General features: G+C 50.0%; 1 protein-coding gene across 1 annotated transcript in view; it reads left to right on the forward strand.

Annotated features, from left to right (window-relative positions):
* The first annotated feature begins 629 nt into the window (after window positions 1-629).
* The window catches only part of SLC25A48 (solute carrier family 25 member 48), a 41951-nt gene continuing 16085 nt past the window's right edge, over window positions 630-26495 (forward strand). The window contains exons 1-5 of the mRNA XM_065935464.1: window positions 630-759; window positions 3693-3736; window positions 8630-8701; window positions 11071-11329; window positions 25386-25643. Of these exons, the coding sequence (XP_065791536.1) occupies window positions 666-759; window positions 3693-3736; window positions 8630-8701; window positions 11071-11329; window positions 25386-25643 (727 nt within the window). The 5' untranslated portion in view covers window positions 630-665. The remainder of the gene's footprint in view (window positions 760-3692; window positions 3737-8629; window positions 8702-11070; window positions 11330-25385; window positions 25644-26495) is intronic.

Genomic DNA, 26495 nt, shown 5'->3' on the forward strand with positions numbered 1-26495 from the left:
GGCTTTCAGTCAGCTCAAAGAATTGAGAGCTTCAGATTTGGATAATAGTTGGATGTGTGTGCATGCCAAGTCGCTTCAGTCACGTCCGACTCTGTGACCCCATGGACTGTGGCCTACCAGGCTCCTCTGTCCATGGGATTCTCCAGGCAAGAGTACTGGAGTGGTTTGCCATTCCCTTTTGCAGGGGATCTTCCCGACCCAGGGATTGAACCTGCCTCTCCTGTGACTCCTGTTGCAGGCAGATTATTGACCGCTGAGCCACCAGGGAAGCCCTGATAGTTGGGCATTCAATTACAATTATTCCAGCTCTGTTTTAGCTGAAAAGATGTGTCCATCCAGCTAAATAATTCAGTCACAGAGTGACCTTAGTGTTTGTAATCAAAGACTTCCCCACGTTCCTTCCTCTTTACCTCTTGTCATTTGAAAAATGTCCCTGAAATCATTTCCAGTGTCTCAGAGATGTGAATAACTGCAGGTGGATACTCCCTCGCCAGACCGCGCTCTGTGCCTTTAAGGTCCACTGGGGGCGTGATGTCAGCCGCCAGGCACCCCGAGCGGGGAGTGGGGCAGCCCGATGTGGAGGAGGACCTGCCTGCAGGGAATCCGTGTCCCAGACTTCACCCATCTGGCGCGCTTGCCCGCAGGCCCTGTCCAGAATACACTGAATGGGCGCTGACCCAGCTCCGGGAAAGCGAGGCGCCGCTGCCGGGGCCATGGGCAACTTCCAACTGGAAGACTTTGTCGCGGGCTGGATTGGAGGTGAGCGCAGCCCCGGACGGGAGGGATGGAGGGACCCCCAGAGGGGAGTGTGGACGGGGAGAGCCCTGCCGGACAGGAAGAGAGCGAGGCGGCGGGCGCTGCACTGGCTGAGTCTCCACGCGGTGCCTGATTCGGGAGCTCCACGCCAGCCGGGTACTGCCCACACACTACCCAGGCGCGCGCCGCCCGCCGCCCGGCTGGTCTTGCGGTTCCTCGCCTGCTGCCGCGCGAGCCCCACTCAGATTCTTCCGGAGCCTGCGATTGCCTCAAAGTTCGGGTTTGCAAAACTTGATCCTGATCCGTAATGATTAAACCGCCCATCAAAGTGGACAGCCAATGGAGCATCCCGGCGCGTACACTCCCTTCGGCGCCCCAGTGCGCACCTGAATTTGGGGACTCCTGGGAATTTGTAGGTGAGGGTGGCGCTTGACCACCGCACGCCCAGGATGCGGAGCCCGGCACCACGGTCAGGCTGGCTCTTTGGGCGTCCGGCTGTTGGGGGAGCTGGAGCGCAGAGCTGGGGACTCAGCACCTGCAGCAGACGCCCCCTGCCAGACAGGGGAAACCCGTATTGTTTTCAGCTGCTGCCAACTGTCACACCTCTCCTCTGGCACTGCTGGGCCGGCTGATCCCTACCTTCCGCTCCTGGAGCCGCTGTCTGCTGGGTGTGTTTGCTTGGGCAAGAGTCACATCCACTGCCTCCCTTCTTCATTCTTCTCTGTCCAGTAGGGGGTCGGTCTGTCCCTCCTCTTTATTCAACTATTGGAGGTTTGAGAGACTTTACTTAGTGTAAAATTCAGTCTTTCTTTTGGCTCCATCTAAGAGGATCACTGGGCTTCCCTGGCGGCGCAGTGGTAAAGAATCCACCTGCAATGCAGGAGTTGCAGGAGGCGCAGGTTCAATCCCTGAATCGGGAAGATCCTCTGGAGAAGGACATGGCAACCCACTCCAGTATTCTTGCCTGGAGAATCCCACGGACAGAGGAGCCTGATGGGCTACAGTTAATGGGGTCGCGAAGAGTCAGACAGGACTGAAGTGACTTAGCACGCATGCTCGCAAGAGGATCATCAGAAAAGAGATGTTGATGAATGCAACCCCTCCACAAAGACAAAGTAAAATACCGGCATGGCCATTGCGTTTGTGCCCCACCAAGTGTCCTAGGTGTGGAGACCAGGAGACCTGTAGGAAAGGGAAAAGCAGAAACAGAGCATCTAGAATCAGTGGTTCCTCTTCTGGTGGCCCCTCCCACCGAGCAGGAGTCCATGTCTGTCCCCCACAGGTGGCTGTAGGGCCCCTGTTTCTCACCCTCCCAAGCAGAGGCGATTTCTTTCACTGGGTGCAGTTCTCTTGCACAGACTCCCTTGGATAGGGCTACATTTACCCGTCATGGGGCTGTGCCCAGAGACCCAGTGGGCGCATCCAGGCCCTCTTCAGACAAGCTTTCTTCTGTTCAGAGGGAGAGACTTTCCTTGACCGCCCTTCAGTAGTCTGACCAACTTCAGTAGGGCTGCCCGGGACGTGATTTGAGGCTGCCAGCGTGGCTGAAAACCTCTGATGACACAAAGACTCCCCACCTCACACGGCAGGTAGTGGGTCATCCTTTGTTCAGAGACTGGCCTCACTTTGTTTACGTCAGCAGGTTTCTGCTTCCATGAAATGAAGATGAGTGTAGAAGCAGGGAATACTTATTAGGCATCAGGTGCTGTTTAAATGCTACCTGTGTGCTCAGTCGCTCAGTCGTGTCTGACTCTTTGCGACCCCGTGGACTGTAGCCCACCAGGCTCCTCTGTCCATGGGATTCTCCAGGCGAGAGTACTGGAGTGGGTTGCCATTTCCTCCTCCAGAGGATCTTCCCGACCCAGGGATTGAACCCACATCTCCCATGTCTCCTGCACTGGCAGGTGGATTCTTTACCATTGTACAACTTGGGAAGCCCCTAAACGCTATATACTTTTAAAGTATATAGTATACTATATACTTTATAAATGCTATATACTTTTATGGAGGTTATTTTACATATCATAAAACCCACTCATTTCAAGTGTACAATTTAGTGATTGTTAGTAATTTTACCAAGTGGTGCAACCATTACTGTAAGTTACCTTTAGAACATTTCATCCCCCAGTAAGATCCCTCATCCCTATTTACTGTGAAGCCCCATTCCATTCCTCTCCCTCTGGGCAACCACTAATCTACTTTCAGAATCTGTTACAAATCTACAGTCATGGAGATTTCCCTCTATGTTTTAGTGTATGATTTCTATAGTTTTAGTGCTTCCGGATAGGTCTTTGGTTTCTTTTGAGTTAACTTTGTATATGGCATGAAAGTGAAAGTCACTCAATCTTGTCCAACTCTTTGCGACTCCCTTGGACTATAGAGCCCATGGAATTCTCCAGGCCAGAATATTGTGGTGGGTAGACATTCCCTTCTCCAGGGGATCTTCCCAACCCAGAGATCAAACCCAGGTCTCCCACATTGCAAGTGGATTTTTTACCAGCTGAGCCACAAGGGGAAGCCCAAGAATACTGGAGTGGGTAGCCTATCCCTTCTCCAGCGGATCTTCCTGACCCAGGAATCAAACCAGGGTCTCTTGCATTGCAGGCAGATTCTTTACCAACTGAGCTATCAGAGAAGCCCATATACGGTATGAGGAAGAGGTCTAACTTTATTCTTTGGCACTGATACCCAGTTATCTCAGCACCTTTACCTCTCTTTCTATAAGGTGTTTGTCCTGGAGGCAAGGCCCCGGTTTTACTCCATTCCCTTTGCCTTCCTCTGTATGTGAGCCTATGCCTGAGGTCTCCTTCTGGTGATTGGGCGTGGACCGAGTAAGTGAATGTAAGTGCCTGGGTCCTGTGTTCAGTCCTGAGAGCCAGCTGGTGCAAGTTCAAAGTCCAGGGGCTGAGTAACCAGCAAGTCGTCTTGATCCTCAGGTGCAGCCAGCGTCATCGTCGGCCACCCTCTGGACACAGTCAAGGTACGGTAGCCATGTCACCATTACCTTTTGGAAAGAGGCCTTGAGCCAGTCTGCCTCCAGTAATGTGCCTGCTGTTTCTGATCGCCAGAAGGTCGCCAGCCCAGGGCCAGCTCTCTGTGCCAGTCCATGGGGGTGGAGTGCTGGGAGGCCCAGCCTGGAATGCTCTACCCTCATTGCTTGGCAGTGATTTTGTTTTCATGAATGCTCCATTTCTGCCTCCAGGTTCTCAGGAGCTGCAGGGGAGAGGGCGGGGGCACTGGGAATGCTCTCCTGCACGCCTCTGTGAAACTAAGGAACCAGAAAAGGCTTCCAGTGTGAGGTGGCATCTGAACCAGAATCTAAGGTCAGGCGATTGGAGAAGATATCCCAGGCACAGAGAACAGAATGGGCAGAGGCACTGAAGTGGGGACACCGCCTGGGAGCCATGCTTAGGAAAGGCCGACATGGCCAGTTTCGCTGATGCCTCAGGTTTTTGAAAGCAGCTATGGATCAGAATCCAGGAAGGGTAGGTGGGCAGTCAATCCTTGTAGGCCTTGAATATCAGCTTAGGACTCTGGACCTAGGTTGGGAATGGGAAGCCATGGTAACTTGATGGAGCCAGCAAAGCCCCTTGGCATTGGAATCATCCATGCCCCTTGTTCTTCAGGTGTGGAAACTGGCCCAGAAAGGGGAAGGGCTTACCCCAGGTACAACAAGTTGAAGCACTGAGAAGTGAGGTGCTACAAAGGGACATCTGATTCCACCCCCACCCCTGCCTCCTGCCCCGTGCTAAGCAGCACTCACAGTTGTACACTGAGAAGGTGGCCACGAATAGTGTCTCCTCACCCTGACTTTCACATTCACATCTAATGCTCTGCCAGGATTGGGCACAAAGAGGAACCTCTCAGGCCCTCCTCCAGGGGCCGCTGTGGCCCCCTTCCTCCCCATCTTCCTCCCTATGCGACTGTGGGCCCCTCCTCTGTCAGAGCCCAAGTCTGCTCTCTTCTGATAGGGAGGTCAGCCTACAAGTCTAAAGAGTTGAAGGTATTTCCTGGCTCCTTGAGTCCCTCACACAAGTCCAGCCTTTTGCTCATAAATCAAACACATCCTGGATGCTTTCTCCATGCAGGTGCTGTGGGCTGGCATGGCCGAGGTGGTGGACAAAGCAAGTCCAGTCCCTGCCTCTGCACATCTAACAGCCATGTTTCTGACCCAGGCAACCAGTGTGCTTCCCTGATAGAGCATCCTTCCCTCACCCACAGCCTGGTCAGGGGCTGGTAGAGCCTGTTTGGAAGCCCCATCCTCATCTCCTGCCCCTGGCATGGCAAGCCTGGCCACCCTGGGCCTCATGTCAGCTGTAAAGGATAAGACTCTTCCTTTTCTCCACTCCTCCCCCTGAGCCTCTACAGGAAAGCTTTCCCAACACATAAAATCTAGTCTTTGTTCCACCTGAGAACCTCTCTGTTGAGAGTACCAGCCTGATGATGCCAGCTTCCATGGCTGTCCTCTGGGTCCAGCCCGGGGCTGGCCTGGGGACCTTGTTTCTCTCCAGAACATTTTCCTTCCTTCTGGTTGGCATTTACTCTAGAGTTCCTATTTGCTGAGAAAGGTCTGGGCCAGAGTCCCAGAGTCAGAATAGCCTGGAGTCCAGTTCCCACTTTCCGCATTTTCTCCCTTAACTTCCCTGAGCCTCAGTTTCCTCATCTATAAAATGGACAGTGAGCTCCTTCCCCAGTGGGGCTGTCATGCAGATTGTCACGTTGGCAAGGGGAGAGCAGTGAGCAAGCCCTTCTATCCTGAAGAGCACACATGCTGGAGTGTGGTGATGCAGACAAGCAGCTTGTCCCAGGTCCCCAGTCTCCCTCCTGAAAGAGCGAAGCTGGAAGGACCTAGGCTGCTGACCTGGGGCAGAGATTCCCGCCCTGCAGGTGGGAGAGCCAGGCTGGCTGCTTGGGGCAGCAGAGCTGGGTCAGGACTCACCGCGGGCTCCTGGCACACCTGGTATGCTTAAAGTTTATGTCTGATGCAGTGTGACCAGGGTTTTCTAATCAGGGCTTAGCTCTCTATAGACCAGTGAGAACACTGTAAGAAAATAAATTTGCATTGTTTTAAGCCACTACATTCATCATATGTTGTTACAGCAGCAATCAGAAACCTATACAGGGAATCAGCTTTTTCCATCAGTGAGGTGGGGGTAGTATCCACACCTCATAGCATTTGTGGGATTCTGTGAGATAAGTTCCATAAGCTGCCCAGTATTTCCCCACTGGTCTATATGCAGTTGGTCTATATTATGTGCTAGCTCCTGTCGCAGTTGGAGATCCTAGAGGCTTGAACTCTGCTGCTGGCATGGGTGTCAACTTCCTCAAGGGCTGACAGACCTTTGCTCTGGTCTAGGCCCAGGGTGAAGCCTGCCCTGGGCTTTTCTGTGGGCTTACTCAGACCCTCTGCCTGTCTATAGATACCCCAGTCAGCAGAGTCAGCCTCCATTAGAGTATGCCACCATCTCATCCTCCAGTCAGTCAGTGCAGGGGGCCGAGTGCCAGGGCCACGCTCTGCTCCAGGGATGAGAGGAAAATACAAGATGGCCCTGTTCCACAGGGGGAACCCAAATGCCCTACAAAGCCAATGGAGGTGACAGAATTCCAGCAGAGCTATTTTAAATCCTAACAGATGATGCTGTTACAGTGCTGCACTCAATATGTCAGCAAATTTGAAAAACTCAGCACTGGCCACAGGACTGGAAAAGTTCAGTTTTTTCCAATTCCAAAGAAGAGCAATGCCAAAGAATGTTCAAACTCCTGTACAATTGCATTTGTTTCACTTGCTAGCAAGGTTATGCTCAAAATCCTTCGAGCTAGGCTTCAGTAGTTATGTGAACCGAGAACTTTCTGATGTGTAAGCTGGGCTTCAGAGAGGCAGAAGAACCAGAGATCAAATTGCCAGCATTCACTGGACCATGGAGAAAGCAAAGGAGCTCCAGAAAAACATCTACTTCTGCTTTATTGACTGTGCTAAAGCCTTTGACTATGTGGATCACCACAAACTGTGGAAAATTCTTAAAGAGATGGGAATAACAGACCACCTTACCTGTCTCTTAAAAAAGTTGTATTAGGGTCAAGAAGCAATAGTTAGAACTGGACATGGAACAACTGCCTGGCTCAGGATTGGGAAAGGAATATGTCAAGGCTGTGTATTGTCACCCTGCTTATTTAACTTCTATGTAGAGTACATCATGCAAAATGCTGGGTTGGATGAAGCACAAACTGGAGTCAAGATTGCTGGGAGAAATATCAATAACCTCAGAAATGCAGCTAATACCACTCTAATGGCAGAAACTGTAGAGGAAGTAAAGAGCCTCTTGATGAGGGTAAAAGAGGAGAGTGAAAAAGCTGGCTTGAAACTGAACATTCAAAAAACTAAGATCATGGCATCTGGTCACATCACTTCATGGCAAATAGAAGGGGAAAAAGTAGAAGCAGTGACAGATTTTATTTTCTTGGGTTCCAAAATCACTGTGGACAATGACTGCAGCCATGAAATGAAAAAAAATAAAAAGTTTGCTCCTTGGAAGGAAAGCTATGACAAATCTAGACAGTGTATTAAAAAGCAGAGACATTACTTTGCCATAAAAGGTCCATATATTCAAAGCTATGGTTTTTCCAGTAGTCATGTATGGATATGAGAGTTGGACCATAAAGAAGACTAAGCGCTGAAGAACTGATGCTTTTGAATTGCAGTGTTGGAGAAGACTCTTGAGAGTCCCTTGGACTGCAAGATCAAACCAGTCAATCCTAAAGGAAATCAGCCCTGAATACTCATTGGAAGAACTGATGCTGAAGCTGAAGCTCCAATATTTTGGTCACCTGATATAAAGAGCCAGCTCATTTGAAACGACCCTGATGTTGGGAAAGATTGAAGGCAAAAAGAGAAGGGGGCAGCAGAGCATGAGATGGTTAGATAACATCACTGACTCAATGGACATGAATGTGAGCAAACTCTGGGAGACGGTGAAGGATAGAGGAGCCTGGCGTGCTGCAGTCCATGGGGACACAAAGAGTAGGACATGACTTAGCGGCGGAACAGCAACAACAGCAAAACAGATAAGCAGGTCACATCACTGGAGCACTGAAGTTCAGACCCAAAAGAAGAGCTGAAGAAAGAGCCTTCCAGGGGAGAATTGTGGGTGGAATGTTCTGGAAGCAGGAAGAAACTGATGCTCCAGGGTCCAGGAATGTGTAATGTGACAGGCACAGCAGGTGTGGAGGAAATTACCTGGAGGTGGTGAGAGGCACCACAGAGGCACCACCCAGGACCTCTGTGGTTCTGGTTAAGGGTGGGATTCTTCTGATTTTGGAGGGAGGCCTCTGCAGAGCTTGATGCAGCAATGACAAACATTCATCGTTGTTTGGAAAAGATTAGTCTGACTGTTGTGTCGATACAGACAAAGGAGTGAACGGGAGAGCAGGAGGCCATCGAGGAGCCCAGTGCATCACTGGGGGGACAGATATGGGGGTTCTGTATCTGTCGGGAAGTGAGATGAGCAGGCCACTCCCAGGAGTATTTGGGAGGGCAGGTTGCTGGACAGCAGACAGGAGCCACAGGTTAGTTCTTGTACTCAAGATGCAGCAAAACCATATGTCTCCAAACAAGCGTTGTTCTTGTGCAACAAACTGGCCTGTCTTCTTCTCTCAGATCGAGGGGGCTCCTGCTGCATTTAGCAAGGGGCGAATGGGATGTGTAGGGAGGCAGTGCAGGTAGAAGGCGGAAGGCCAGCCAGGATGGGACGGGGCCACAGGGGCAGGGCCTTCCCCTCTCTGGGCCCCTGTGCTGGGAGCCCAGCGTCATGGGAGTGGCGGGGATGGGACTTGTCTCCACCTGGCCTCAGGCCCCTGCCTTTGCCTTTCTCCGCAGGCTCGCCTGCAGGCCGGCTCTGGCTATGGGAGCACCCTCAGCTGCATCCGCACGGTGTACAGGAGGGAGAGTGTAAGTGCTCCTGGCGGGAAGGTTCTCCTGGGGACCAAGGTCACCGTCCTCACCCCCTGTTCATGACGCTCATCACCTTTGGCTCAGTGTTCCCTGTTCATCTCACACCACTCCTCAAATATTATTTATAACCTAAATTTAACCCTGTCCCCGGGTGCAATGTTATTGAGAAAAAAAACTGTGTGTCATCTCTCTGGAGAAATTTTGAGGCACTTAGAAACATGGAGTGGAAAATTCTTGCAAAAACAGGGTGACCTGTCAAGTTTTCAAAACCAAATGAAAGTGGTTTTAAGGTTGGTGGCAGGTTAAACCATGTGTTCACAGCTCCCTTTATCCCAGAGTGGGGCAAGGGGTGGGAGGTGGGGGGGCTCTTCTGATCCCAAACACCCAGAGCAGGCTTGTACCACACTCCAGACAAGGGGACTCAGGGGTTTTCTCTGCAGAGGGGAAAATCTGAGTAACAGATTTTGTAGAAGCATCAGGTGCCATTCTTGAGAATGGTATGTGCTTTTTGAAGACTTTCCAAGACTCCTCCTTGGGGAATTTTAAAATTTAGGATGAAATGACTTATTAGTTTGAAGAAATAGGCGTAAGCAGACAGAGAACAAATATATGGATACCAGGAGATAAAGTGGGTGTGGGATGAATTGGGAGATTGGGATTGATACATACATATATATATATATATATATATATACACACACATTACTGTGTATAAAGTAGATCACTAACGAGAACCTCCAGCATAGAATAGGGCACCCTACTCGGTGCTCTGTAGTGACCTAACTGGGAAGGAAATCCAAAAAATTGTATGTATATGTGTATGTGTATTTGATTCACTTTGCCGAAGAGCAGAAACTAGCACAACATTGTAAAACAATTACACTCCAATAAAAATTAATTTGAAAAAGAAATAGGTGTAAGCCCTGTGGCAGCACTGGGCTTTTCCTTGGGCCACTGGAAACGTGACCCCCTTATTGACCTGTGTCCCCACCAGGCTCCCTCCTGGGAAGTGACCTGGAGCTCAGGAGGCTCCTGCTTGCACCTGGAGTTTCTTCTCCGTTGGAGTGTGTCTTGTGTCTGCGTGTTTTTCTGATTCTCTGGATGGTCTGCTTTAAAATCAGGGTGAGCCCTGCAAACCCAGCACTAGCTGTTCTGGTGTAATGTTGTCCTACTCCTCCATCCTCTGAATGGCAGCTGTTGATTCTCCTTTCTGGGCCATGTGCCCTGGGGTTTCTGTGGGGGCTGTTGGCATTCCTCTAAGACACAGTGGTTCAAAGCTAAGTGATATCCCAAGTTATCTGAGGGGCCTTGTAGAGGAGGAGTCTGGAGTATGGTGCGTGCATGCATGTGTGTTTGCATGCACCTGCGTGTGTGGACGCTTGTGTGAGGTGGTATCCAGGCCCTTGTAAACAGGGTGCAGGCGTGCAGGTCAGGCTAAACCAGCTTGAGTACAGCCTGGAGTTTTTACAGTGGCTTCCCAGTGCTTTTTCAGCTTTGGTGCCCTGTATGTGGCCCTGACTCCTCCAAGGGCCTCTGGGATTTCCCAGGCTCAGTGGCGCATCTGTGGTGTCTGCTGAGAATGCAGTGTGTGTGTACAGAAGCCTTTCATTCTGCTCACTTGGGGACTCTCCCTCCAGCTCTGTTCCAACAGACACGCATGCTCAGGGGCATCCAGTACCTGCTGGTCCAGGTGCCCCTGGGGGGCTGTGGGACCCTTCACACCCCGCCACTACAGGCTTAGTGCATTATATGTTACTTGTCTATCAGTCTGTCTGCCCGGGTCCTTTCCTCCACCGCCTCCAGATTGTGAGCTCAGTACAGGCGGAAAGTGCTTCTTTCTTGTTGTCTTGCAGGGCCTGGCGCGTGCCCAGAGAATGCTTTCGTTGGAGTGGCGCATGAGCAGGGAGCATGTGGTGCTTGGCAAGCCCACTGCCCACTGGGCCTCCGTGGGCTGCCCTTGGCCACACCCAGGAACACTGCCAGTCTGGTGACAAATGCAGGTCCCAGGCCCAGCACACCATGGCTCAAGAAACAGCTTCGTGCAGAAGCCAGTTCCTCCTCAGGGCAAGGATGCTCTCATGCTCCCCTGTTTCTCGTTTCACATCATCACCCTCTTATTCTTTCCACCAACATCAGTTCAGTTCAATCGCTCAGTCGTGTATGACTCTTTGCGATCCCATGAATCGCAGCACGCCAGGCCTCCCTGTCCATCACCAACTCCCGGAGTTCACTCAAACCCATGTCCAACATATTGGCTTGCTTTTCTTGTGGTGTCTCCCCCACTAGGCCGCAGGCTTCAGGAGGGCAAGGTCTGTGCCAGGGGTGGCATAGGCCCTCATGCGTCCTCCTCCTGGGTCTCCCCACAGGTGTTTGGTTTCTTCAAGGGCATGTCCTTCCCCCTTGCCAGCATCGCCGTCTACAACTCGGTGGTGTTTGGGGTCTTCAGCAACACACAGAGGTTCCTCAGCCACCACCGGTGCCAGGAGCCTGAGGCTGGCCCACCCCACGTGCTGTCTGACTTGCTTCTGGCCAGCATGGTGGCCGGCGTGGTCTCTGTTGGGCTGGGTGCACCCGTGGACCTCATCAAGATCCGGCTGCAGATGCAAACACAGCCATTTCAGGAAGGTAAGAGGCCAGGGAGGTGGCCTGGTGTCTGGGCACCTCTGATCCTCTCATGGCTTCCTAGCTCTGGGATTTGGTTAATATCCTTTTTATGGAGCAGGGCATCTATGTCAAATCATTTTTATTGATAGCAGTAACTCTCATTGGTCAAGGGTTTACTATGCACCAGACGTTTGCAAAGAGCCCCACATGTGTTCTCTTAATTCATCTTCAGAACAATTCTCTGAACCAGGCACTGTGATTGTTTCCAGTTTGCAGATGAGAAAACTGAGGCTCCCAGAGGTTGAGATACTTATTCAAGGACGTACAACTCATGACTGGCCAGTCAGCACCAGCATTATAGTTTGCAGCCCCTGGCATGAAATGAAAATAATCTGTTGATCACAAATTAGTAAGAATTTTAAAAGGGCAAGAGCAGAGCATTAAGTCAAGTGAGGGGCCCTGCGTGACTGTCCAGGTCTCAGAACCACACCTGCCCCTCACACCAGGAATGCAGCCAGGAGGCCTTTAGCTGGATTGGTTGCTGGCTCATGAAGTGGGTGCCCCTCACTTTGCCATCAATGTTCTATTAGAGTTTCATTTCTTATCTGCTGTGTAGCTAGCTACTCCTGCCCCATGGTGAGCTGGAGCTGACATCTCCTCCCTGCTGGAAAGAGGTGCCTGCCCCTTCTCCTGAGACCAGTTTTGATAAAGAAGGTTGTAAAGAACGAGAAGGCACTTGCTATGTGGACAGAAAGGGCAGGCTGTAGAGAAAGGATGAGCTGGGGAGTCTTAGACAAATTCCAATACCTTGGAGTTTGGTCCTTGGCTCTCATTTTACTCTGCCTCCTCAGGGAAGATACCATCCCCTTCTGGGCCTCAGTCTCCTTATCTGTATGATGGAAGGACTGCACCGTGGTCCTTCCTGTGACCTCAGATATATACCTGACAGATGTTTTGGGTAAGACCCCTCTGCTTGGTCACCTTCTGAGTGGCCTCCATGTGAGCCTTCTGCCCACAGAGGCTGGGTGGGGGGTCACCTGTGCTGGCCCATGGCTGAAGCCCCAGAAGTTCACTCAGGAGCATCCTGGGCCAGTGCCTGTCCTCCCCCGACTGCTACCCAGGCTCCTTGATTCACCTGCCCTCCCTGCTCAGCTGGGCAGGTGTCAGGGCAGGTATGCACACACTCCAAGCATGGTGCTGATGCTCCTCACAGGGGCCCCTCCTACCCCAAGAACAGGAGTCACACCTGCTAGGTGCTCAGTGCCCCAGGGCCCATGGTCACTGTGAAGATGCAGGGAGATGTAAGGCAACAATGAGATGGTTCACCCAGAGAGTCACAGAGCACGCCCCCCTGGGGGCCACTGAGGAGATACAGGGCGGGGGCATCCTCAGTCCCACCTACCTAACACACTGAGTCATATCTTGGTACCGTTCAGTTTGACCAAAGGGTTGCACCTCTGAGAAGAGTTCGAAGCTCACTGATCTGGTCCTGTGTCAGAGGCAGAAGCAAAGATGTAGAGGAATGAAGGGGCATTGTGAACAGGCCTAGAGCGCAGGGGTCCTGGCCGCCAGGCTGGTTTTTTATGTTCTCCTGTCTACTTTTGCAAAGTTGTGTTGGCCTAAGTTGCAGAGTAGGTCTCTCTCCATAAGCCTTGGAGCTCTTTGGGGTCTATATGTTGGATGAGTCTCAGTGGTGGGGCTCCTCGGTTCATGGGGGCAGCCCCGCCCGCATCACAACCAAGGCGCCTCATCCCCGAAAGGGGAGGAGAGCGGGGCAGGCGTGCATGCATACCTGTGAGGGCCCCCAGTCAGCCTGGACACCCAGGGAGAGTGCCGGGACAGGGGATCCCAGGACATTCAGAGACAAGTTCATCGGTGAACTTTCTTGACAGTGTTAGGTTCCATCCTCTGTTCTTCCCTCGCCCATCTACACTTTCCCTGAAGAGGGACTCTAGAATGGTGGCTGACTTAGCAGGCTAAGGCCTGAGCTAAGGAGTCCTGAGGCCAGACTAGAGGAAGGACGGGAGCAGCTCCAGAATAGCCAGACCCAAGGAAGGCCCCACCCCTGAGTGTGCAGGAGCCTCACTTTTAGGGAGCGGAGCAGCCTCTGTTAGCAGCTGCCAAAGCTGCTAAGTGCTCATCGTGTCCTGACACTGTGTTAAGTGCTGTTTGTGCACGGCCCCATTTAATATCCACCCGACAGTGTGAAGTTCATTTACCCAATACACAATAGTTATGCACTTGCTGTGTGCCAAACCTATGGCTAAGTGCTGGGGCCGTAGTGGTGGACAGAAGACTGTCCTGTTCCTCTTGCAGCTCTCGGTCCAGCAAACGGGCAGACAGGCATTGGGCCACTCCAGACAGGGTGGGGGGAGTGGGAGGGGCTCTCAACTGGGCAGGGGGTCAGGAAGGGCTTTGGGGAAGGTGGTGGGAGAGGTCAAAGGGGGGCCTGGAGTTCAGGACTGGGCACCTGTCAAGGCCACACTGAGGGCCACCTGTGCCTGCTCACCTGGGCCCTGGGGGCCTGGGGCGGAACCCCCTAGAACTGCCATCTGGGACGTCAGGACTCTTGTGGAGCCCTTGTTAACTGGACAAGCCCTCTGAGCAGGGAGGACGTGGGGACGTGCGCTCTCCTTATTCCTCCCCAGCATCTCACCCTACTCCTGTATGGATGGGACCATGACCCAAGTTGTAAGTTTATCTGTGATACCAGAAGGAAACCGGTTCTTAAGCAAACCCCTTAAGGCAGCAACAGAAAATGAAGATGCACTTGTTCTGTCCTTTCCACAGTGCCAGGAAGCTAGCCTTTAGGGAACTCAGGGAAGGCTCTTAAAAAGAGACCAGGGGAGGCCCTGCACACAGAAAAACTTTTCTCAGCCCTTCTAAGCTCAAAGTCATTGGCACCTGGACCCAGGGTCTTATCTGACAGTGCAAACACAAGGGAGTTGACCTGAGTGTATGGACAGAAGGTAGAAACCAAGGCTGGAGGGTCCCCCTCAACTGTGCCCCTGGAACCTCCAATCTGGGAGGTTCACTCCTGGCTGTGGGGGCAGGGAGCCAGTGTTTCCTCAGGCTTACCATGTAGCAGGCACTGTGTGAAGAGCTCAGTGTGTATAATATTCACAAAAACCCAGTTCCTGGACATTTACAAAGGGGAGACAGAGGCACAGGGAGATTCCACTGCCTGCCCGAGGTCCCTGCCCGAGTTGGGGGTGGAGCTGGGACGAGGGCCCAGGCAGCTGACTCAGGACCACTGATGCTGTTTCTGCTACTGCCCCCAGGGTTTTGTAGAAGCTGAGGCTGCAGCGACTTTGGTAATATCTGGCCTTTGCACAGAATCATCATGTACAAAACCAGCTGCAAACTTTGAGGGAGGGAAGGGAAGTGGGAATTTGACTCCAAAATGACATTGTTCAAGGAGTGGGCGCAGCCCGTGGGCTCCAAGGGACCGGTCTGAATTCTGTGGCTTTGGGCAGCTCCTCTCTGCATGGCCCTCGTCCCCTCAGATGCTTTAGACAGGGGGCTTTGGTGACTGTGGGTGCGGGGCAGGATCAACTATTGGGGATAAAGCAGGGGAAGCAGGTTGTGGGTCACCAGGCAGTTCTTTCTGCCCAGAATCCCTCCAGAAATAGAGGAAGGATGTGGTTTTTATTTCACATGTTCCTCAGAAACCCTCTAGGCCAAAGGTAGAGGGGTAGACTCACTGGGCCCAGGCAGGAAGCATCAGTGAGCACTGGTACCTGGAGAATGTACCCTTTTCCATTTTTTGAACACCTACAGCCCTCCGAACCTATGCTTCATTTTTCCCCTTCTTATAGAAAAACAAAACATACTTTCCATGTCACTCTGGTGTTAGAAATGCAAGCCATTCAAGCACTCATCAGCCTTGGTGCCTGGGAGGCAGTGGGGAGTGATGGGAATAGTTGCAAGTTGCCCAAATCCTCTCTAAGGGGGTGGCTTCGACTCTGCTCCAGCCGACTGTTGCCACACAGCCTGGATCTTTTGCTTTTTTAAAGAAGGCAGAAAGCTAGATTTTCCCAGGGTCTTTTAACTGGAAATTGTCAGTTCAATCAAAACCAAAATCAAAATGCAAATCAACATAACACCATGCAGCCCAGACCATTGTGTGAACTTGACAGTGTGGGCTGTGGTTAGCTGCCAACTTGTGGTCTCTGCTCTGAGTCAGGCCCACTCTCCCTGACAACTGTGCTGAGAAGGGTAAATTTAGGCTGCCTTGTGCGGGGCTTGTGGGATTGCTCATGGCTTGTGGCTTTACCCCAGAATTACCAGTCCATTTCCTGGGTGGTGACAGTAGGGGTCTGTGAGAGACCAGGCTCCATACTAAAGGCAGGAGTCAGAGGCCTCTGGCTTCCTTGTTTGGGGGCAGATGTCAGGTGGAATGCAGGCCATGTTGAGGTGAGAACCCAGCTCATCTGGTTGGAGACGTGCAGATATAAAGCCATTGAGTTCATCCTGATTGTCTGAATATGGAGGAAAAGAGTAGCCACCCAACCAAGTACAGCCACCATTAACACATTAGTGTATTTCTTCTTCCTTTTCAGTGAGCATAGATGAAATGTTTTAAGAGGTTTTACTCATGTTATCTAGACAGTTTCACATCCTGTTGTTAACGCAACAGTGTAACGAACATTTTCCATGTTACTAAAATAGCATTGTAAAATGAAAATAGATGGATAATATTTACAACAGATGTACAATGGTCCATAAAACACACACATATTTTGAGAAGGATGATATGGCATAGTAGGAATTCAGTTTCTGGGGTTAGACTACCTGCTTCTAATCTTATCTTCACCTATTGTCAAGAAGCCTCAGTCTGTGTGCTGTGCTAAGTCGCTCAGTCGTGTCAAACTCTTTGCAACCCCATGGACTGTAGCCCGCCAGGCTCCTCTGTCCATGGGACTCTCCAGGCATGAATATTGGAGTGGGTTGCTATTTCCTACTCCAGGAGATCGCCCCAATCCAGGGATTAAACCAGCATTTTTAAGTGTCCTGCTTTGGCAGGTGTTTTTTTTTTTTTTTTTTTTTGTTTGTTTTTTTTTTTACCACTAGCGCCACCTGGGAAGTGCAAGCCTCAGTTCACTCATCTGCAAAACAGGAATAACAAAAGTTGCTGCTTCATAACTGGGATGGGATAGGATCATGCATAACATACGTGAAGATCTGAGCACAATATATGGTACATTGAAAACATGAGATAAATGTTAGTGATACAGTTAAACTTATTATTTAGAAGTTTTCCTACTAATGTACATTTAGGCTGTTTACAGTTTTTCCTCTTCTGAAAATAGTGATGTGATCAGCAAATTTGTCCATAAAGAGTTGCATTCATTTACAGTCATTTCCCTAAATGTATGGGCTCTTTGATTCATGAGTAGGTCAAAGAGTATGGTCATTTTTTAGGATTCTTGGTACGTGTTGTGAAATTTGTTATATAGAGGGGTTTTACCAAATGATAACAGCATTTGCTGAAGTTTAAAGGGAATGTCCATTTGGCACTGCCTACCAGCACTTGCTGGATGGCAGTTAGCCTCTTGAAAACTCCCAACTTCACGGAGGTTTTCTCCTGGGGTCTCCGTCACTTGGCCTGAGTTCATTCAGATCTGGCCTTGACAGTAAGGTACCCGTGAAGGTGCCATTTTCAAATTACCATTATCCTTCCCACCGGCATGAGCTGCACTAGGCGCCCTGCTGGGACAGTGCTGGAATTCAGGGCTGAGGTCCAGGGCCAGCAGTCCTTCTGCCTGGGCCAAGTCACATCCCAGAGCACAGTGGCCAGTGACACTCACTCCTCCCCCATCTGGGAGCTTTGAGGTCTGTGTTTTCATTAAGAACCTAATTAATGTGCAGATCACAAAGCCCTTAACACCACAGGAGGCCGGGGTTTGGGGGACTGGAGGAGGACTCAGCATTAACTCTGTGCTGACCCTTGCAGTAATTCCACCAGGTCTAGCTGGAGGCAAAGGGTTGAGTGTTATACCTGTTTAAATCCATTTTTTCATTCACTAGCATTTTCCCAGCCTCTGCAGTGAGTCAAGCTGGGTGGGTACATCAGGTATCAGACACACACAGCCCCTGCATTCATGGAGCCCTGTCTGGTGGGGAATCAAATGTGCACCGGAGTGAGAAAGGCCTGTGGAAGACTCTGGAACCTCAGAATCTGGCTCTGCACACCAGGAAGTCTCCAGAGAGGAAGTGGCTGTTGACTGGGTGCTTGAATACTGGCTAGGATTTGGAGGTGGTGACGTGGGGGGGAGGAGGTGTTTCAGACTGAGGACCGATGGAGGGAAGGAGTCAGGGGCAGGAAGGGCAGGTCTGTGTGGGGATGAGTGGGGAGGGGTGGAAGATGCAGGGTCAGGTGTGAGGAGTTTGGATTATTAGCTGAGCATGGGTTTCTGTGCTCTTCTGCAGGCAGTGGGGTATCTTGGACACCAACATGACCTGAGCAAAGCTGTGTGGCAGCAAGTGATGAACCTGACCTTCAGAGGGATGGGAGGGGTGGGAATGGTAGAGGTAAGGAGGCTGCTGCCACAGACCAGGCGAGAGGCTGGGAACACCTGTCTCAGGGCCATGGACTTTGGGAACAGAGGGGAGCGATAACTGAAAGAGGCTGATATCTGCATATCTGAGGTTATTGATATTTCTCCCGGCAATCTTGATTCCAGCTTGTGCTTCTTCCAGCCCAGCGTTTCTCATGAGTTACTCTGCATATAAGTTAAATAAGCAGGGTGACAATATACAGCCTTGACGTACTCCTTTTCCTATTTGGAACCAGTCTGTTGTTCCATGTCCAGTTCTAACTGTTGCTTCCTGACCTGCATACAGGTTTCTCAAGAGGCAGGTCAGGTGGTCTGGTATTCTCGTCTCTTTCAGAATTTTCCAGTTTATTGTGGTACACACAGTCAAAGGCGTTGGCATAGTCAATAAAGCAGAAATAGATGTTTTTATGGAACTCTCTTGCTTTTTCAATGATCCAGCAGATGTTGGCAATTTGATCTCTGGTTCCTCTGCCTTTTCTAAAACCAGCTTGAACATCTTTAAGTTCACAGTTCACGTATTGTACAAGTTACATACAGTAAATAGGGACACACACATTTTTCTTTCAGTCAGTTGACAAAGGCAAATATTGTCTTGATTTCTAGACTTGATGCTAGTGTTGGTAGCTCTCAGTGCTGTGTGGGTAGCCACAGTTTTCCACAGGAGGCTTAGCAGGTCACAGCAGGGCATAGCTGCCTGAGATTGGCAGGTCTGGCTCTTCTGGAATCTGAAATTACATCAGGACAAGTTAATAAAGACAAGAACAATAATTATTTGCCTCGAGTGAAATACATTTGTACAGCACACATTTTGGTAAACTGTACTTGCCAAAGTGCATTCTCAGTTAATTTTCACAAAAGCCCAGTGAGGATATGGAGAGGCCTCTCGTTCCTCCCTTTTGTATATGACGAGGAGGCTGAAGCCCAGTGTGGTGGAGTCCTTTGCGCTAGGTTGTACAGAGAATAGCAACTGAGCAGCAGAGCAAACCCCAGCTACTGCTAACACAGAGCTCTTTCTGCTAAACCATCCGCCTATCATGGACTCTTTAGATCATGAGAAAACTGCCCATACCCTCTACAAATAGGAGCCAGGCCAGAGCTTCCCATTGGTAATATCCTGGGGAGGTGAACCCAAGGTCCCTCAGCCTGTTCAAATCCAAACCACAGAGGTTATACCCAGCCTGTCTGTTGGAGGATGTCCATCCACAGTACTGGATGCTTCCACAGCATCTTAGACCAGTGTGGAAGCTTATACCATGATTGGGAAGTGTCTTTTAGTCTCCGGCACAAGGACCAGACAGGGCTGGGCTTGGAGGAACGCCCCACATGGGAGGTGAGGCTTTGGGAGGCTCCTCGGCTAGAGCTGCTGATCAGATGCTCAAGTGTTCTCTGAATGGGTGTTGAGGCACATAAAGCCCACAGTGTCAGGCACAGGGTCACAGGGCCTGGGACACATCACAGTGTGTGGTTCCTACCACCAGAAAACTCACTGAACCAGTTAGGGGAAAACCATGTGCTCCACGTGCTCCAAAAACAGAAGCAACCAAAACAGACCATGACAGGGATACAGCCTTGGCAGGGACTAGGGGTCGTGGTTTTTTCTTTTTTTTCATTTATTTTTATTAGTTGGAGGCTAATTTCTTCACAACATTGCAGTGGGTTTTGTCATACATTGACATGAATCAGCCATGGAGTTACATGTATTCCCCATCTCAATCCCCCCTCCCATCTCCCTCTCCACCCGATTCCTCTGGGTCTTCCCAGTGCACCAGGCCCGAGGTATTTTCTATGAGTACCTTTTTAAAAAAAATTATCTATTTTATTTGGCCATGTTGGGTCTTAGTTTCAGCCCTCTGGCTCGGTAGTTACGGAACTCAGGCTTAGCTGCCCGTAGGCATGTTGTGTCTTAGTTCCCCGACCAGAGATCGAATCGAGTCCTGGAAGGTGGATTCTTAACCACTGGACCACCAGAAAAGTCCCTACGAGTACTTTTCAATATACGAAATGGAATCCAACCCATAGAACCGTGGATTTACTTTGTGTCTGTGATTAAGAAAACACATATGATAAGAAACTACTGTGGATTATCAGTGTATTTAAGCAATTTTTATTGAGTTCCCACAATAGCACCTACACATATGAGAAAAAGGGTCAGACATGTATATGAGATATTTGAGGAATTCTATCAGTCTGCAAGGCTTATGGATTGGTGGGTCCCTTGAAGTAACCCCGTGCTCCCCCCTTGCACTTTAGAGCCTGCTAGCCCAGGGGTGTCTGAGCACAGAACACTTGGTAAGCTTGCACATTGCTGACTGGGGACCAGCAGGGCCTCATCTGTGCGTGACTGACCTGCTAAGGATTTTCTGGAGAAAGTGATGTGTTGAGAAATGATGTTGTGTCCACCTCCAACCCCCCCACCCCGACAAACAGAGGAGGTCTGGTGGTGCTCTCCCTTCCAGGGAGCGGTCAGCCCTTTGTGTCCTGAGGCCTGGGCTCTCCTTACTTCAGGTGGATCTGTGCCTACTCACTGCGCTTCCCCTGCCTCTCCCGTCTCCAAGGCCGTGACCCACTGAGGATACTGAATGAACAGTGTTGCCTAAGGAAGGAAAGAGTTAAAGCATGTTTGTGTTTGTGTCTGGGAAGGGTACTGCGGGATGCTGCAGCAGGCCCCTGGGTTCTCAGAAGAGGGGCACCAGAGGCAGATCTACAGGGGCCTCAGCCTGCGTCTGGGCCAGTGCAGCCTCTCTGAGGCAGGAGGATCCCCCAAGGAATGACTATGTGGGTACCTGAGAGGACTGGCTAAACCTGGACACCCCCAACCCCTTCAGAGCTCTCTGAAGAGGCACCTGCCATCAGAGGGGCCTTCTGGCCCAGGCAGGAGCCAGCAAGCCAGGTGCCAGATGCTGCTGCTGAGCAGGGGGGCCAGATGGCCACAGCGTGTGGTCCAAGGAGCGAAGCCGCTGCTGAGCAGTGAGCCACATGGCCCAGTGTGTGGTCCAAGGAGCGAGAAGGGGACTGGGCCGAACAACGCAGGGGAGCCCGGAGGAGGGGTCTTTTTAGAACTGTGGAGGCTTCCTGTGCTCTCAGGTGAAGGTGAGGAGCAGAGCGGGGGCTGATATTACTGACTTTGAACATCCTGTCTGTCTTGTGGGCTTGAGTTGATCCTAAATGAATTTAGGAAAACAAAGAAAACCACAGACATCTTGAGTATTACTGCACCTATTATAGTAAAAGGCTCTTAGTTTAAAGAGGACAGTAAAAAATGGCCTCAATAGCAAAGTAAATAGCAAAGCATTCAGGATAAGAAATAATCGAAATTTGATTCATCATCTTATTCCTACTTCAGGACAAAAAGTTCTCATGAGGGAAACTAACTACATTTCACCCTAGAAGGAAATACACCTAATGTGAACCCCTCACAGGCGTGTGTGCATCCCCAAGCCCAAGGCCTGGAGGCTCCTGAACAACAGGCTGAGGGGAGGTTCAGTGTGAGCAAAGTACCCACCTCCTTCCTTGGGTTCCTTGCATGAAGACATACAAATTCACGTGTACCGGTTGTGTATATTTCTGAGAACTGCTTGCCAGCAACCTCCCAAGTCAGTTTTTAAGGGTCACCAACATTTGTTTTACACAAACTAAAATTGGTCCAGAGTTAGAGTTACCAGAGGCTCCAATTCAGCGCTTTTCTGAGTCTGGCTGCCAGGCCTCCCTGGCAACACCTTCCCCAGCTGAGCCACGGAGCATCTTGTGGTTTGAGCAACTGATCGGAATGCCTGCTGTCTTCTGCCTTGTGGTCCCGTATGAATTGTCCATACCACTACCACTAAAGTAGGTGGGCCTGTAACAACTGTCACCCGAAAGAGATTTGCTTTTCATCACATGACACGTCACTGGCATCACAAAATCATTTTACCTTGAAAAGCAGGAGAGGCTAGGTAGGCTTCAGATATTTGCTCTGCCTGAGTGACCAAAATGGCTTATTTCAAGCATAAGACGTCATTTTCTCAGTAGGATATGGGATCTGGTGCATGTCATGGTCAAAACTCACCAACTGTGCACTTACAAGCTACATCTTTTATGGGATATAAATTACACCTCAGTTGAAAAAACAAGCTAATCAGAACAAGTAGAGGAGGCCAGAGAAGACAAGGGGAACTTGAGGTTGATTGGTCTTCATGGGAAAAGAGCTGAGACTGGAGAATGGGGAAGAAGTCCAGCAGAGGATGCATCATCTCAATGTAATAACAAGGACACATCAAACAAACTTCAGATAAGGAAAGTTCTGTTAACAAGAAGGGAGGCGGTGTACTCTTAAAAAATGTCATTGTCATCATTAAAAAAAAAAAAAAGCAAGGCTGTGGAAATACTCCAGGTGAAAGGAAGCTATAGAGATGTGACAATGAAACCTATTACCTGATGGACTGGATCCTGTCGTGGGGGTGGGGGAGAAAAACTCTAAAGGTCAACGTGAGATCACCGAGAGCGTGAGCACAGGCAATACATTAGATTCAAGGATTGTCCGTATGGATTATGAACCTGGCTCCTTTTCCACAGCATGTAGGATGGTATCCTGACTCTTAGGAAACACAGACTGAAGTATTTAAGGGTAAAGGGCTATTTTGTATGTAACTCACCCTGAAAGGGCTCAGAGAATAAAATTATATATTGTAGAATTTCCTTATTGCTTATTTTGGGAGAAAAAGAATGAAAGTACAGATTTGGTGCTGGGTTGGGTCTTGATGACAAGGCTGACTCTTGGTTTGGCCAAATGTTTTTCCGATTTTATCAGACTCTCTCGTTCTATCAGTAACTCCTGAAAGTCACATCGTACCCACAACCGATTGAGGAAAACCTTGACTCCAGGTCGGGTCACTGTCACCTGGAGCTGAACCAGGCAAAGTTTAGGAATTGGGACAAAGGCATCTGTTCAGTTTAACTGCAGACACATGTTTGAGTGAGAAGTGGAGGAGGGGTATGGGCAGAGAGGGAAGGAGAGGGCACACAAGCCATAAAACAAATAAGGTAAAATGTTGAAAATAGGTGTGGGGGTAAACGTGTTCTATGTAAAATTTTCTCCTTTTTTATTTTGTACTTTTTTTTTTTTGCAAATTTGAAGTTATTTCCAAGTAAAAAAAATACTTACAAATGACAGGAATGAGCCGCAAGGAGTTCTGAGGGCTTCACAGTATCACCTTGTGTCCAGAAGGCCCTGACAGCCAGCTCAGACTCGTGTCAGTGTTCCCAGTCAGCATTATAATTGTATTGATATAATAGTTGTAAATGGATCATTTTCAAGCAATTAAAGCTAGATTGCTTTTGTTTTAACCCTAGGAGAATATGAGAGAATTTCCTTATTGCTTATCCTGAAAAGGAAAAAAAAAGGGCAGGATTTTTGTTGACAAAGCCAGTGAAGGTTGGACAGGTGTTTTGTTTTTTGTTTTTTTTTTCCAACATCTGTACCTCCAAACAGAATGTTAACAGGAGCTCTCCTTCAATAAGTAACTTTTGAACTCTACATCATACTTATAGTTGATTCATGAGAACTTTGATTCTTGGGACAAATCACTGGTACTTCCAGGTAAGCACGGCCCAGGCAAAATTTATATGTCGGGACAACTACATCTATTTGGTTTAATGCCAAATTTTCCCAGGATGACCCTGGTGGTATCCTAGTAGCTTTGGGAGAGAAAGGAGTGTTCAGTGATCTCTCAGAGGGCTCTCAAAGACTGCAGTGTCTGACCTTGCCCTGAGCTCAGAGCACCCAGTGCCCCTAAATGTGGCTGCCACACCTGCTCACTCCCTGCAGGATCCGTTGTAAAAGAGAATGGGACTCGGTCTCCTGCGGTTGGCCTAACACACATGACCATTACCCTTCTCTTCCCCCAACAAAGAAGAAAATATGGGATTAGTTTGTTAAAGCAAACTTTCCAGGCAAATAGAAACCTCCCCCTTGACCTTGTCTATATCCAGGATGAGTGAAAAGGACAGGTTGTACTTAACTCATAAATCTCCCGTTGGGACCGTGGCATCATGAAGCTGAGTATTCTTTCCTGACCTTCATCTGATACAGATGGGGCTATTTAGGGGTCTTGGAAGTTCACCTGTGTAACAAAAGTGATCTCTCTCTTAGCTAGCATGCTGTAAAAGCCCAACTGAGCTGGTGCTTCCAGGGAATTGAACCCAGGTGACAAAATGGGCGTGTGGTCACAAGCAAGCTTCATTCTGCTTCTGTCCTGGTCACATCACCTTAGTTCTCCAAGAAGGGAAAGTTGAGAATATGATCTGCTTTATCTGCACTGGGACTGGGAGGTCTCTCTGGCCATGAGTCAAAGCTATGCCAAAGGGTCTGTAGCAGAGTAGATGAGCATCAGACAGGGAGATGAAAGGAACCAGGTAGAAGGATTAGAGTCACTACTTGCTGTCCTGAGAAGATGCTACCGATGTAACAACCAGATCAAGACCAATGATCTGCCAACAGAGACCCCAGTGGTCAGAGAAGGAGACAGCACTCTGTGCCCTGGACTCTGAGGGGCCAGTGGCATAGTTCTGCCCTACAGTTGTTTCAGGGCACCGCCTGGCCAGGGCTGGAGTGAGTCAGAAACCATGTCCAGCCCTCCAGCTTGTCATCTGGCCTTAGTAATACTCTGGTGAGACCATTGCACCCCTACAATGTTCCTAGCACCATGTTGAGCTCTTTATAGATATTACCTTGTTTATACTCACAACAGCCTGTTCTCTTTTTTATTTAAAAAAATACAGGTTCCCAACTTTATTGAGATAACAGTTGATATATAGCCTTGTATAAGTTTAGGGTTCACAGTGTGATGATTTGGTGCACATATGTGTAGTGAAATGATATCAAGATAAGGTCAGTTTGCACATCCACCACCTCACATCACACCACCTCACATTTTGTGTGGGTATGTGGTGAGAATGTTTAAGATCTACTGTCTTAGCAACTTTCAGTATGGGCTTGTCCTCTTTTCAAAGATAAAGAAACAAAGACTTAAAAAGGTGCCTACCAAGGTCAGAAAGTTGGTAAGCAGGGCCAGGATTTGGAGCCGGGACAGTTTAGTTTTAAACCTCATATGACTTTTAGCATGCTATGCACAAGTAGACACACACACACACATACCCACACAGTGTGTTGGATTTTCCAGCCTTTGCTTCAAGACAGAGCTTGGTCTTGCTCAGCATATTTGTTCTGAGACATCGTGCAGTCACATCTGCTCAGAATGTCATAGTGATGGTTGACGGAGAACCTCCAGACATTCTAAGGCAACAGGTGTTTTATCACCTGGTGGGACTGCTTCCAGTCTGGCTGCACATGCTGGCAAGGGCTCCACACTGGGGCTTCAGAATCCCCATTTGAGCTGCCAAGACAGTCAGAAGGTTTGGTAAAAATCAATTGGTGACGTGAGTGGGAACTCTCAATGGGCTGGGCTGGGCTGCCTCAGTGCCAGAGAATGGCCAGTCTCCTGCCTTGGGCCACTTGCCACCTTTTTGCCCTGTCTTTGCAGCCAACCTCGGTTTGAAGCCCAGAGTGGCAGCTCTTGGGGAGCAGCCAGCCTACCAGGGGCCTGTGCACTGCTTTGCAACCATCGTGCGGACAGAAGGCCTGGCGGGGCTGTACCGGGGAGCCAGCGCCATGCTGCTGAGGGACGTTCCAGGCTACTGCCTCTACTTCATCCCCTACGTGTTCCTGAGTGACTGGATCACGCCCGAGGCCTGCGCAGGCCCCAGCCCCTGTGCTGTGTGGCTGGCGGGCGGAATGGCGGGTAAGGGCGGCATGGTTGATCCCTGACCCTGTGCTGACCACCGCCGCGGGACAGTGGGGCAAGGGCAGGGTTCATCCAGCCACTTTTCCAACAGTTCTTTGTTAAGTACCTGCGTGGTCAGACCTGGGGCTTCCTTGGTGGCTCAGTGGTAAAGAATCCACCTGCAATATAGGAGATGTAGGGGACTTGGGTTCAATCCCTGGGTTGGGAAGATCCCCTGGAGCAGGGCATGGCAACCCATTCCAATATTCTTGCCTGGAGAATCCCCATGGACAGAGGAGCCTGGCTGGCTACAGTCCATGGGATTGCCAAGAGTCGGACACGACCACAGCGACTTAGCACACACATGCACTCACACACAAACACATACACACGCATGCACATGCACACCATCAGACCTAGCCAGGCAGAGGAAGGGCTAGGGATGGGGAATGGCCCCCCTCTTTCTCCCCACACCTTCTCTGAGTCCCTATGTGGGCTCTTTCTGCTTTCAGTTGGAAGGTATATTTTGAGCACTCACGCTGTGTCAGGTAGTGCTGAGCTTTGAAAAGAAGATCTCTCATCATGGTCCACCTTTTTAAAATATTGGCACCCTGCAAGTCTTTCTAACATGAGGATTTCATTCTCCCCAGAAGGTAGGAATCACTCTTCCCATTTTTCAGATGAGAAAACTCAGGTTCAGAGTGGCCAACCCAAAGTCACACAGCTAATGCAGACAGCACAGCAGGGGCACTGCCATCAGAAGAGCCAAGTTCAGATCCATGCTTTGTCACTTTGTGACCATGGGCTGGTTACGTAACTTCCCTCCTCAGAACCCAAGCTGCATCTCCACGTCACTTCAGCTGGAAGTCA

The sequence above is a fragment of the Muntiacus reevesi genome, chromosome 1, assembly GCF_963930625.1.
Source record: "Muntiacus reevesi chromosome 1, mMunRee1.1, whole genome shotgun sequence".
Taxonomy (NCBI): domain Eukaryota; kingdom Metazoa; phylum Chordata; class Mammalia; order Artiodactyla; family Cervidae; genus Muntiacus; species Muntiacus reevesi.